Source organism: Podarcis cretensis (genome assembly GCF_951804945.1).
Source record: "Podarcis cretensis genome assembly, chromosome: 3".
NCBI classification, from domain to species: Eukaryota; Metazoa; Chordata; class Lepidosauria; order Squamata; family Lacertidae; genus Podarcis; species Podarcis cretensis.
The window spans coordinates 17,197,897-17,210,703 of record NC_137172.1 but is presented as its reverse complement, the minus strand read 5'-3'; the positions used below and the strand labels follow the sequence as shown (position 1 = coordinate 17,210,703).

The window sequence follows — 12,807 nt, the reverse complement described above, 5'->3', positions numbered from 1 at the left end:
TTTGTTGTACAAGTGGATTATCATCTGCACTAATTTTCTGATCGGGGGAAAGTTTTCTTAACTGAAATCAGTTTTGATTCCAATAAAAATGTAGAAAGAATAAAAATTAAGATGACTTTAGTTACTTTGACTTTTACATTACACTCTATATAAAATAAATGTTAAGAACACATTAATAAACACATTTGGGGAAGATTTAAGTTATAATTAACCAATAGCTTCTTAGTAAATCTTGAATTTACTTCCTTCTTTGAATACCTTCTTTTGATTCAAACAAAACTGGTTGTTTTTAATTTTATTTGTTTATTTGATTTCAGTATCACCCTTCATCTGAAGATAACCAGGTGGTTTAAAATATAAAAACACAAAAATAATTATTATTATTTCCGAGAACCTCCATTATCCCCTGTGGGTTGAATCCGGAATGTCCCTTTTGTGAACAGAAGTTCTCCTTTTTGTAGAAGAGGCCCAAAATCGGTGGAGGTTCCCACAGGGGAGGGTCCAGCAACCTTCTGAAGCAGCTTTCCAAAGGGCTTCCAGGGGAGGAGGAATTGGTGAAAACTACGCACACAAACACATTTCTTTCAGCCTGTTTGGGTACAGTGGTGCCCCGCAAGACGAATGCCTCGCAAGACGGAAAACTCGCTAGACGAAAGAGTTTTCCGTTTTGGAGGTGCTTCGCAAAACGAATTTCCTATGGGCTTGCTTCGCAAGACGAAAATGTCTTGCGAGTTCCTGCGGGTTTTTTTTCCCCCCCCTCCCTTTTTCTAAGCCGATAAGCCGCTAAACCGCTAATAGCGCTAATCCGCTAAGCCGTCAATGGGCTTGCTTCGCAAGACGAAAAAACTGCTAGACAAAGAGACTCGCAGAACGGATTCTTTTCGTCTTGCGAGGCACCACTGTATAGAGGTTTTTGAGCAAAACTATTAAAGGATCCCTTGAGAAATTAATACCAGTTCGTGTTAACCAATCTTGCAATAATAATCAATTTGAGCAAATGTCCACCATTAACTAGTACAGGGGGTGCGTTAACAATACTTGGATATTTCTGTGGCACCTACGCAATGTACAAGTGTAATTTCCCCCTGTACTTGTCACATTTTTTTAGCGTCTCATCCCCAAAATTTTAAACCAGGATCTTGGAGATGGTTCCAGTCAGATTTTCAGTACGCTTTGATTGCTCTTTCCAAACTGAACATAAAAGCAGAGTTTGCATAAGATGCACAAGTAGTTTTGACTTATATCCAGAAGCACACCTATTTCACGGTGCTAATGAAAGTTGCTTCAGAATCAAAACGAAGCATAAACAGCCACTATGAAACGAAGCCACAGCAATTGCTGGTATTGCAGGTAACATATGCTAAACTCAAAGCTATGAAGTGCATATTCTGTGCAGGGTCCACTGGAATAAGCAGAACTTGCTCCCAAGACTTCAAAGGCCCCAAACTAGAAATGACAGCGCCACAAACTGCTGTATTTCTGTAAAGCAGAAAGGGAAAGCCAGTCCTGTTTCCTATGCCTTTCTCCTTGAAATTGCTTCTCCCTGAGAGAAACACACACACAGGGTTTCCAGTTACCCTGCTAGCCAGTATGTACACACTTCCCGAGTCTGAGCAGATCCCATATGAGGAGAGTGGAAAGATGTGACTGGCTTGCACCCCAGCCTACAAACAAGATCTTTGGCGATCACTCGTAGCTGAGTAAGATTGTCTTCCATAAACACGGTTTTAACAATGAGTCCGTAAGTGACTGTGGAGGCCAATTCTTCTGGATCCACACATCCTTCCACAGTGGGGACATTGGTTTCCGGGTGGGAATTGATCACGGTGCGAATTTGCCAAGCATGCCTTCCTCTTAGCAAGTTTCTCCCTTGCGTCCTGAGCTCGAGTGTCTTCAAAGCCCATGACACCTTTGGAGCACTCGCAGGCCAGTGTTTCCCAGTTGTCATTTTTTAAGATTTGCCTTGAGACAGTCTTTAAAGCTCTTTTGTTGACCACCAGCATTACACTTTCCATTTTTAAGTTAGGAATAGAGTAGTTGCTTTGGAAGACGATCATCAGGCATCCGCACAACATGACCAGTCCAGCAAAGTTGATGTTGAAGAATCATTGCTTCAACACTGGTGATCTTTGCCTCTTCCAGTACACTGATATTAGTTCGCCTGTCTTCCCAAGTGATGTGTAAAATTTTTCAGAGACACTGCTGATGGAATCTTTTGAGGAGTTGGAGATGGCGTTTATAAGTGGTCCATGTTTCACAAGCATATAGTAAGGTTGGTAGTACAATAGCTTTGTAAACACATTTTGGTTTCCCTGCGAATGTTCCAGTCCTCAAACACTCTGCACTTCAATTGGGAGAAAGCCGCACTCGCAGAGGTCAGGCAATGCTGGATTTTGGCATCAATGTTGACCCTTGTGAAAAGATAACTGCGTAGGTAGAAGTGATTGTCATTTTCCAACGTTACACCATTGAGTTCAATTTGTGGCACTGCAGAGGGGTTATTTTGTACTTGTTGGTGCTGCACTCGGGTTTTTTGGATGTTGAGTGGTAAGAGGGTCCCTGCAATGCATTGGGGTGACACCAAATGGGAGACCCTCAGGGTCACTATGAGGGCAAGGGTACTCTCCCACCTTCGCACCTCCTGCAGGCACAGCACCGGACACAGTGTCAGGAGGGTTAGATTGGCTCTGACACAGTGCCCCTTCCCACTGCCTCGCCCCAGGGCGTTTGGAAGGCAAGAGGGTATCACAGCCTCACTGAATATGTGTGCTGCCTCACAGAGCGAGAGTAATATTTGCGTTCATTGTAAAAGTTGCCAAATACTTCTCCAAGTAGGTGGATAAGCTAAAACCAGGTATAAGTGCAGCAGAACCTAACCAAACAGATACTGTACTGCTAAACATTCCTGCAGCATAGTGACAGCACGAGGCCTCAGACTTTGACAGCTGCACCGTGACATCAACGGAGGTGGAGGAAATCGTTTTCAGAGCACAAGACATAATCGGACAGACACACACACAGTGTTTCCCCACAGGCTTCCTGCCCCTCTCTGCGCTTATGACAAGAACATACAGTCAGACAAGGGCACCACCAGGAGGCTGCTCTTGACAAGGCCACAGAGATTGTGATAGGAGATGTGAAATACATCTGCAAAACACAGTGAAATCTCCAAGCTCAAGCCTAAATGTAATTTGTGCCATTTTGCTAGATGCCTTCCTCAACTGATCAAAAAGGAGACAAAGCAAATTGGGTGAAAGGCAAAAAGTTTATCCCTGGTGGATAAAAGTTTTTGACACAAGTGAAAAATGTGTGTCATCTGCCTGTCCCCTTTCTTGGCCCTCAACAAACACTATACAGCAGTGTGGCACTAAAGGTACAGCACTGTATTAAAATACTATTGATATTTAGAAAGTAACGTTTTATATTAATTCATTATTAATTAGTATTAATTAATTAAGTATTAATTATGTATTAATTATGTATTAATTAGTATTAGGAGTTTATGACAACACCCCAAGCCACTTTCTGCTGAGATGTAATGCAGTTTCAGCATTTGATGGATTATGATGATTATGCTATCTATTGAAGGCATGTTTTTGTTGCTGAAGTTTTTGCTTGTTTCATTGGGCTCGTTTTATGTTACTGTATGGATTGTTCATTGCTGTTACTGGTATACCCTAGAGTTCAGGGGTTCTCATTTGTGGAACACTCTCCAAGGAAGGCTTGCCTTGTGCCTTCATTGCATATCTTTAGGCAATGGGCAAGCCTTTGGCTTATTAAATCTATGGCCTTTTAAACTGGGTGTGTGGGTTACTGTTTTGTTTGTTCTTGTTATGATTTTTGTTATATACAGACAGACAGACAGATACTATAAACAGGCCTATGATCCTCTATGAGGAGTGGAATATAAATTTCATAAATAATAATATTGTAATGCATTTCCTCACCCAATGTTACATTTTTAAAATTTTCCAAGTTGCTAGAAGGCCACATGTGTCAAGCGACAAATAAACTGAAATAACAACACCCCAAACAACAATGTAACATCCTCTCAGCAAGATGGGGGGGGGAGAGAAGAAACACCCCCCAGCTTTCTTCCAACTCCCACAGACTCTGCAAAGTTCGCTCTCTCAGTAGCGAGTCCAGTTCTGGCTTGGCTCTGTGGTTTTTTTAAAAGTACAGTAACTTTTTACTGAATTTTATAAACAAGGATCATAGGAATAATGTTGTTGTTGTTTAGTTGTTTCCGACTCTTCGTGACCCCCTGGACCAGAGCATGCCAGGCACTCCTGTCTTCCACTGCCTCCCGCAGTTTGGTCAAACTCATGCTGGTAACATCGAAAACACTGTCCAACCATCTCGTCCTTTGTTGTCCCCTTCTCCTTGTGCCCTCACTCTTTCCCAACATCAGGGTCTTCTCCAGGGAGTCTTCTCTTCTCATGAGGTGGCCAAAGTATTGGAGCCTCAGCTTCAGGATCTGTCCTTCCAGTGAGCACTCAGGACTGATTTCCTTAAGAATGGAGAGGTTTGATCTTCTTGCAGTCCACGGGACTCTCAAGAGTCTCCTCCTGCACCAGAATTCAAAAGCATCAATTCTTCGGCGATCATAGGAATAATAAAGTGTATAAATAAAAAGACCAAGTCTTCTAATGTCATTTGTACATAGCAAAAATAGCATAATAAATTTGCAATAATATCTACAACATATGATTCGTTATTAGTGGTAAGTGTACAAACCCTTGGTTTAAATAAAATAAATAAAAACAGCAAGTGGAAACAGGATAGAACTGCTCGGCTCTGTTTTGTTTATAAAGCTTCTTCCTATCTAAGGAACCGTGGGCTTCTCGCAGGCGAGCGCAGCTCACCTGTCCTCCTCTCCGCAGGGGGCGCTGTGGAAATGATCCGTCTCTTCCTCTCTCTCTCTTTCCCCCACAATTGAAAACACCTCCTCCCCAAGCGGATTGAGAAAGACTTGTTGCGCTGCGTCGCGCGAGTTGTTCCGACTTTCACTTCCGCCCTGAAGAGGAAGGGGCGGGGGAAGTGGGGAAAGGCAACGCCGAGCCGGATCGACTTCCCGAGAATAAGGTTGCGGGAAGCCAAGAAAAGGGGAGGAGAGCTTGGAGGCGACCCGATCTGCGCACGCCCCGTCGGCCTTTGCGCCGACTGCGCACGCGCCGGCGGTTGTAACCGTCAGGGCAAGGGAAGAGCAGCCCCCACCCCCACCCCGCTCGCGCCGCCCGAGAATTCAAAGCCGCGCTCGGGACCCTGCCCCTCCCTCCCCTCAGCAACCGTCACTTTCCTGCCGTTGCCGGGCAGGGCTTCCCCTCGTCGCCCTTTCGGCCGCCCTCGGCCCCGCTCGCCGCGTCCTGTCAGGGCGAGGGAAAGGATGCCCGGCGGTGCCTTGTCCCAGGCCAGCCCCGGCGCTGAGTGAGGGAAGGCCGGGCCGGGCGGCGAGCGAGCGGGCAAGGGATGTCGCCGCCGCCCCCCGGGGCTGGGTCCCTCCGTCGCCGCCGCCGCCGCCGCTGCCCCCACCCCTGGCGGCTCCCGCTGCTGCCGCCTCTGCCCTCCTCCGGTTCCGGGTGTCGCCCGCCGCCGCCGCTCCGGGCCCCGGAGCACCGCCGAGCGGCTCGGCCCCAGCAGTGACTGCCGCCGCTTCCCCTCACAGGGCGCGGGACGGCGCGGGCAGGATGCAGGCGCCGCCGCTGCAGTACGAGTTCTTCAGCGAGGAGAACGCGCCCAAGTGGCGGGGGCTGCTCGTGCCAGCCCTGAAGAAGGTGAGGAAGGGGCGCCGGGGACCCAGAAGGGGTGGGAAGACTGCGCGTTTTATGGGAGGTACATTCGCCACCATAGCAAATGCCCAAGGTTTGCTGCATGTTCACATCCACGTGTCATTGGTGACAGCCCCAGGTGAGGACAAATACGTGTGTATGCGTGCGTGCGTGTGTCCCGAATTTGCACGTAACGCAAGGGGATGCCGACAGGCATGTGTGATAACTGGCAGTGCTCCAGTACTCCGACTTTCACATAATCGGTTTGGGGATAGTCAGTGTTTTCATGCGCCTATGTTGACATCCTGCGAACCTGTCTGCTGTGCTCATGGGTGTCTGTATACTCATTATTCTTCATTAGATTTATATACCGCCCTTCATCATAAGATCTCAGGGCAGTTTGCAGAATAAAATACAAGGTAATGTATGAAGCTCGCAGGGTGACCTTGGGCCTGTCGCTGTCTCTCAGCCTAACCTACCTCACAGGGTTGTTGTGAAGATAAATTGGAGAGGGAGGAGAGCTATATATGCCACTGTGTGTTGGAAGGAAGGTGAGATATAAATATAAATGTAATCAATAAATGCCTGCCAGTAGAACACTTGGGGTAGATAGCTGGTTTTCCACTTTCCAACATGGTCCTATAGGATAGCTACTAAATGATCTGAACTTTAAGTGCCAGATACATGTGCACATGACTTTAAGCAACAACAAAAATATAGCAGTGATATTCTTTAGGAGAGCTGTAGGTGTGATTATCACTTTGCTCCCAAATGGAAGATGGGCAGCATTTTAAATAGTTCAGATGATACTGAATATTAGACAAATATATTAATGTGGCATGACAGTTGGTCTTTAATTTAGACTGGAATGTTATGATAATAATAATAATAATAATAATTTATTATTTATACCCCGCCCATCTGGCTGGGCCTCCCCAGCCACTCTGGGCGGCTTCCAAAAGAATATTAAAATACTATGATACATCAAACATTAAAAGCATCCCTGAACAGGGCTGCCTTCAGATGTCTTCTAAAAGTCTGGTAGTTGTTGTTCTCTTTGACATCTGGTGGGAGGGCATTCCACAAGGAGGGCGCCACTACCGAAAAGGCCCTCTGCCTGGTTCCCTGTAACTTGGCTTCTCGCAGTGAGGGAACCGCCAGAAGGCCCTTGGTGCTGGACCTCAGTGTCCGGGTAGAACGATGGGGGTGGAGACGCTCCTTCAGGTATACTGGACCGAGGCCGTTTAGGGCTTTAAAGGTCAGCACCAACACTTTGAATTGTGCTCGGAAACGTACTGGGAGCCAATGTAGGTCTTTCAAGACCGGTGTTATATGGTCTCGGTGGCCGCTCCCTGTCACCAGTCTGGCTGCTGCGTTCTGGATTAGTTGTAGTTTCCGGGTCACCTTCAAAGGTAGCCCCACGTAGAGTGCATTGCAGTAATCCAAGCGGGAGATAACCAGAGCATGCACCACTCTGGCGAGGCAGTCCACAGGCAGATAGGGTCTCAGCCTGCGTACCAGATGGAGCTGGTACACAGCTGCCCTGGACACGGATTTAACCTGTGCCTCCATGGACAGCTGTGAGTCCAAAATGACTCCCAGGCTGCGCACCTGGTCCTTCAGGGGCACAGTTACCCCATACAGGACCAGGGAGTCCTCCACACCTGCCCGCCTCCTGTCCCCCAGAAACAGTACTTCTGTCTTGTCAGGATTCAATCTCAATCTGTTAGCCGCCATCCATCCTTCAGATATACCTGCCTCACTGAAGAAAATTATGTCATTTGCTGTTGTATTATATTCCAGTATAGTTGCTACCAATATATGTTTCTTGACAATTAGAGTTAAGTGATGAAAGTCCTGCTCCATCAGAATCTGTATTGAGCTTGATTAGTTTTTAAACATTATTGACTGATGGCTAGTGCATAGAATTTAATAGGATAAAGGTGGTATTTGTTTTTGCTAGATCTGTGTTGTAATTTGTTGTTTAATTTGTTCCCTGGGTGCTTGTGCAGATAACCACTTTTTAAAACACTAGCTAGGTTTACTTTTTTACCTGAACATGGTTCATTTTATCTTGTGAGGTTGGTAACATTTTAACCCATACATAATATCTAGGTGCACTGAACAATTATTACTCACAACTTTGAGAAGCCTGCTTTCTTTATCCTAGGGCAATATTCTAATGATTGGTCTACCAGCCCTAAAATACATGGGCTGTGCTTTATACACATCATGCACCAGTATTTTGAAGCTGGAATAATGCATAAATGTGTTTGTGTAACTTGAAAACTTGCTTTCCTGATTTTCTCAAAAAGATTCATTAGCCTCATTTATTTTAAAATCAGGGGCACATTGAAGTTATTCTGAGGCTGTTGTCAAACAAATATTGTTGTTGTTTAGTCGTTTAGTTGTGTCCAACTCTTCATGACCCCATGGACCAGAGCACGCCAGGCACTCCTGTCCTCCACTGCCTCCCACAGTTTGGTCAAACTCATGCTGGTAGCTTCGAGAACACTGTCCAACCATTTCGTCCTCTGTTGTGCCCTTCTCCTTGTGCCCTCAATCTTTCCCAACATCAGGGTCTTTTCCAGGGAGTCTTGTCTTCTCGTGGCCAAAGTATTGGAGCCTCAGTTTCAGGATCTGTCCTTCCAGTGAGCACTCAGGGCTGATTTCAAAAATGAGGATGTCAGGAACTTGGTGGGGAAAGGAGGACTGAGGAAACTTGGTTCAGAGTGTAAAGTAGGGTTGCTGTATTTCAAAAAAGTAAGTTGTTGAGCTTACTTAGACAAACCTCAATGTTGTTGAGATTATTATTTTTTTACCAAAACACCCCCCAAAAACGTGATTTCTCAGTTTACATGCCGAAGATCTAGGACAAAACTGTGCCTTCCGGAAATTCCCCCCAGACATCACTTCCACCTTTGAAATCCCAGTAATGTCCTGCACATATGGCAGCCCTAGATGACGTGACTAGAGATTCTTGCAGTGCAATTCTTTACATGCCTTTACTTATTTGCTGGTAATTTGGTGCATGGGACAGTATTAATTAGCTGCAGCTGATGCTGCATTGAAGCAGGCAAGCTGGACTCCGTGTATACTGAGGATGTGATTCAGCATGGGGAGAGATAGCCAGGCATGCTGCAGGCAGAGGACTTTCCAGTGATGGGCCAATGCTAGTAGGAGTCACCTCAGAGAATTATGGTACTCCTTTGGTGTCTTCCCTTTGAAAAACCATTGAGGGCTAAGGACCTCACCCACATGAAAGTGACAGATGATGGAAGGACCCTGAGGGAAAAGCAAGTGAGATTATGGGTCATTAATTGAAAGCTCCCAGGTGAGAGGTGGTAGCAGCGTTCAAAATTCACCGGGCGCATTTTGCACCTGGCTATTGGCCAGTTGTGACCAAGTGAAGATACCTGGGTGCCACCAGGATTGTGCCTGATGTTTCCACTATCTGGAGGTGCATGCCTGGGGATCCTTCGATCTTGACTGTTTTCACACACTAGCAACATATCCAGTAGAATTCTATCTGTTATATTTTATCTGCGCTATCAGAATGAATTTAAGGAACCAAAACGTTGCATTGAAAAATACAACTTTCAAGCCGTCTGGCCCCTAAAAGACAACTAGACATTCTGTTTTGGTAAATAAGATTTCTACCTCCCATTGATTTTTTTGAATCCACCTATATTAAAGTATAAAGCCAGATGTAACTTTTCAAGTTTTCTAATCATGTTCTCTTCTAACTTCCCTTACTGAACGTTAATTCCTCCTTCTTGTCTTTTCAGAACAGCACAATGGTTAATTCTACCCATAATTAACTTTACTACTTGCAAACTCTCTTTTAACCTTGGTTTTATTTAAACTCTCTTAGCTTTAAACTAAAGTTAGTGTTAACATCAGTTTAGAGATAACTGGGTAATTAGGTGTTGAAGAGATTTCACTAGCCTGTTCCATACTCCCAATCCTCTAGCCATGGAGATCAGGGGTGTTACATTTGGAGTGGCTTTAGTGAGAACTTTCTAGAACTACTTTAAGGTAAAAAGAAGTTTATTTTTTAAATGTTCACACATATTGACCATACTTGCTTTAAATTTTCTATTACTGCAGTCACAGTTAAAAATTAATGTGGTTACAGTTTTGATAACAATAAATACTCGTAAGTTTTAAGGCCTTAATAGACGTTTGATTACAACATTACATTTTGTTTGAGACAAAAAAGATTACAGATTTATGCTGTGTTGTGTTTTGTGTGCCTGAAAGATTTTTTTTTTATTGTATTTATCACACTTTCTTCATTGAAGTAAGGACCTGGGTTAAGCACTTAAGAACCAGTGGTTTCAGTGTGATTTAAACAGGGTTTGGGTTATATCAATGCATTTTTAGTGCTTAACCCTGGGTCAGTAACCCAGGGAGTATAAAATACAGTTTTCAAGTACTCAGTGCATTTTACTTGTTAAGTTGTATTCTAGTCTAAAATGTCCGCTAACTTCATTTTGCTTTGGACATACTTCAGATTTCAGTGGACATCTAGCTTTGTTATGCAGTGGGACTGATTACTTATTAGTTGTCTGGGAAAAATAGTTTTACAATATCCTTATATGTGGTGGCATTTAGAACAAAGGTGACTTAAAGTTCAGACCAACATTTTTTGTTAGTCCTATTATTTGTGTACACAGTAATGTGTTTTATCCTGTAAAAAGAATGGACAGTATATCCAATGTTATTTATACTTAGAATATTTTCATTGAAATAATTGGACTGAAGTTCTGAAATTCATTGACTTTGATGGGTCTACTCTGAGTATGGCATAATTGGATACCACCCAATATAAGTAAGGTTTAATTTCACCATTTTAGAGGTAGAATGACACTGTTACATATATGCCCTCAAAATCCTTTAATAAAAGCTGAAATATGGAGTGCTAGACAGCATTGTTATACCTACAAAATTTTAAAAAAGAAAACAATGCCATGTTTCAGGCGGCTTAAGATGATAAAATACCCTTCTCCAACTTGGCACACTCTGAATGTTTTGGACTGCAACCCCCATCGTCTCCAGTGGACATCTGGAAGACACCAAGCTGAGGGGTGCTATAAGACTTGCATGAGCACAGCTTAGACTTCATGTATCAATGTCACCTGTTGCATTTTATTAGTTTGACTGTATGCCTAGCAAATGTGTAATTCTAATTTTATCTGTAATACAGTGGTCTTGATGACTAACATGTCGTGTTGCATTTAACTTTGCTGTTGAAATTGTTTTATAGAGTAACCTTGGTTCTGGCTGGAAATTGTGAATTAAAAATGGCCCCCTCTACATTTAGAAATCTAAAATAAACTTGTTGGAGAGGCTAATACTTTCAGAAAGCAGCCTATGCTGATATCTGCATTCACATCTGTATCTATTTCATATATGTATTTAGGCTACTACCTGCTCTTCTGGCATGATTGCTTTTAACTGGCTACCATATTGCCATCACAAACATAGCCATGCAGTTGTCTCCTTTTATTACCAGAATGGTGCCATTCTGGCTAGAAACAGCAACAACAGTGTGATCCTGCTCGTATTTACTCAAGCATAAAATCTCACAGAGATCAAACTTACTGCCTAGAAATATGTTTAGGATTACAGCCTAATTCAGTGGGACTGAATTATAGATATTTTAAAAAGCAGACAAATCAGGTCTTCATGTTTGGGCAAAGGGCCCAAATAAAGAAAAAACTCAGGAAGGGAGCAAGAAGTGAAACCTAAAACTGGTGTGAGCCTGTTTTAACTGTAAGTGGATTCCTATTGGAATAATCTTAGTGCAGATCTCTTAGTAGTGCACTACTTTGATTTCTTATTTGGCAGGCACGAAATGTTGCTTGCCTTGCCAGGTATAGGGCTAAATCTGTAAACATATACTAAAATAAGATCTTAATGGGGGTGAGAGGAGATTTTAGCTTGCAGTGAAGTTTTCAGAGACAGGTCCTTGAAACATAAAGGTAAAAGGTAAAGGTACCCCTGCCCGTACGGGCCAGTCTTGACAGACTCTGGGGTTGTGCGCCCATCTCACTTAAGAGGCCAGGGGCCAGCGCTGTCCGGAGACACTTCCGGGTCACGTGGCCAGCGTGACATCGCTGCTCTGGCCAGAGCCAGAGCCGCACACGGAAACGCCGTTTACCTTCCCGCTGGTAAGCGGTCCCTATTTATCTACTTGCACCCGGAGGTGCTTTCGAACTGCTAGGTTGGCAGGCACTGGGACCGAGCAGCGGGAGCGCACCCCGCCGCAGGGATTCGAACCGCCGACCTTTCGATCGGCAAGCCCTAGGCGCTGAGGCTTTAACCCACAGCGCCACCTGCGTCCCCCTTGAAACATATATTCACACAAAACATACAAATTCCTTACCAACAGTTGGATACCATTTTTTTATTAGCTTCTGTTCTGCTGAATTTAATACTTCTTTGCCATGGGGTGCATTCATGCATGCCTTTTTCTTTGTACTATTTATGTTTGTAAAACAGCATGAAGTCAATTTCAACTCCATGTGAGAATTACAGCAGTAATTCTCAAATGGATGTTTTCTGTAACAATGAGTAAATTATTGGATGTAATACATAAACGTACGTGCTCCTGGGAAGGTTTATTGGGCCAGGTGTCACCAGATATGTATGCACATGTATTATTACTTCCACACTTTATACATTTGCTGTAGGCAATACTTTTGTAAGACCAGTGTTTTCTGTAGTGGTTGTAATGCTTTTAGATAACAGGATTTCTATTACCTGGAAAGGAAATATTGTGCTTCAGTTTAGGAAATATTTGCTTCTTAAGCTAAAGCTAATTTCACCATTTCTAGAGGTCATAATAGCACCTGTGACAAAGTGCATCATGGACATGGTCCTCCTGGTTCTCTTGTTTGCGTAACATTACATGTTGGATAATAAAGGATAACCAATTATCAGTGCAAAACAGTCTACTTCAATGCAGTGAGATTGCATTAAAGACCAAGTACTGTACTGTAGTTTCTTCAAGCCAAAAAACCATCAGGAACAA

General features: G+C 43.9%; 1 protein-coding gene across 1 annotated transcript in view; it reads left to right on the top strand.

Annotated features, from left to right (window-relative positions):
• Nucleotides 1-5,642: 5,642 nt before the first annotated feature.
• Nucleotides 5,643-12,807, top strand: part of SOS1 (SOS Ras/Rac guanine nucleotide exchange factor 1) — a 38,951-nt gene continuing 31,786 nt past the window's right edge. Inside the window, exon 1 of the mRNA XM_079968473.1 lies at nucleotides 5,643-5,774. Coding sequence (XP_079824599.1) covers nucleotides 5,688-5,774 — 87 coding nt within the window. The 5' untranslated portion in view covers nucleotides 5,643-5,687. The remainder of the gene's footprint in view (nucleotides 5,775-12,807) is intronic.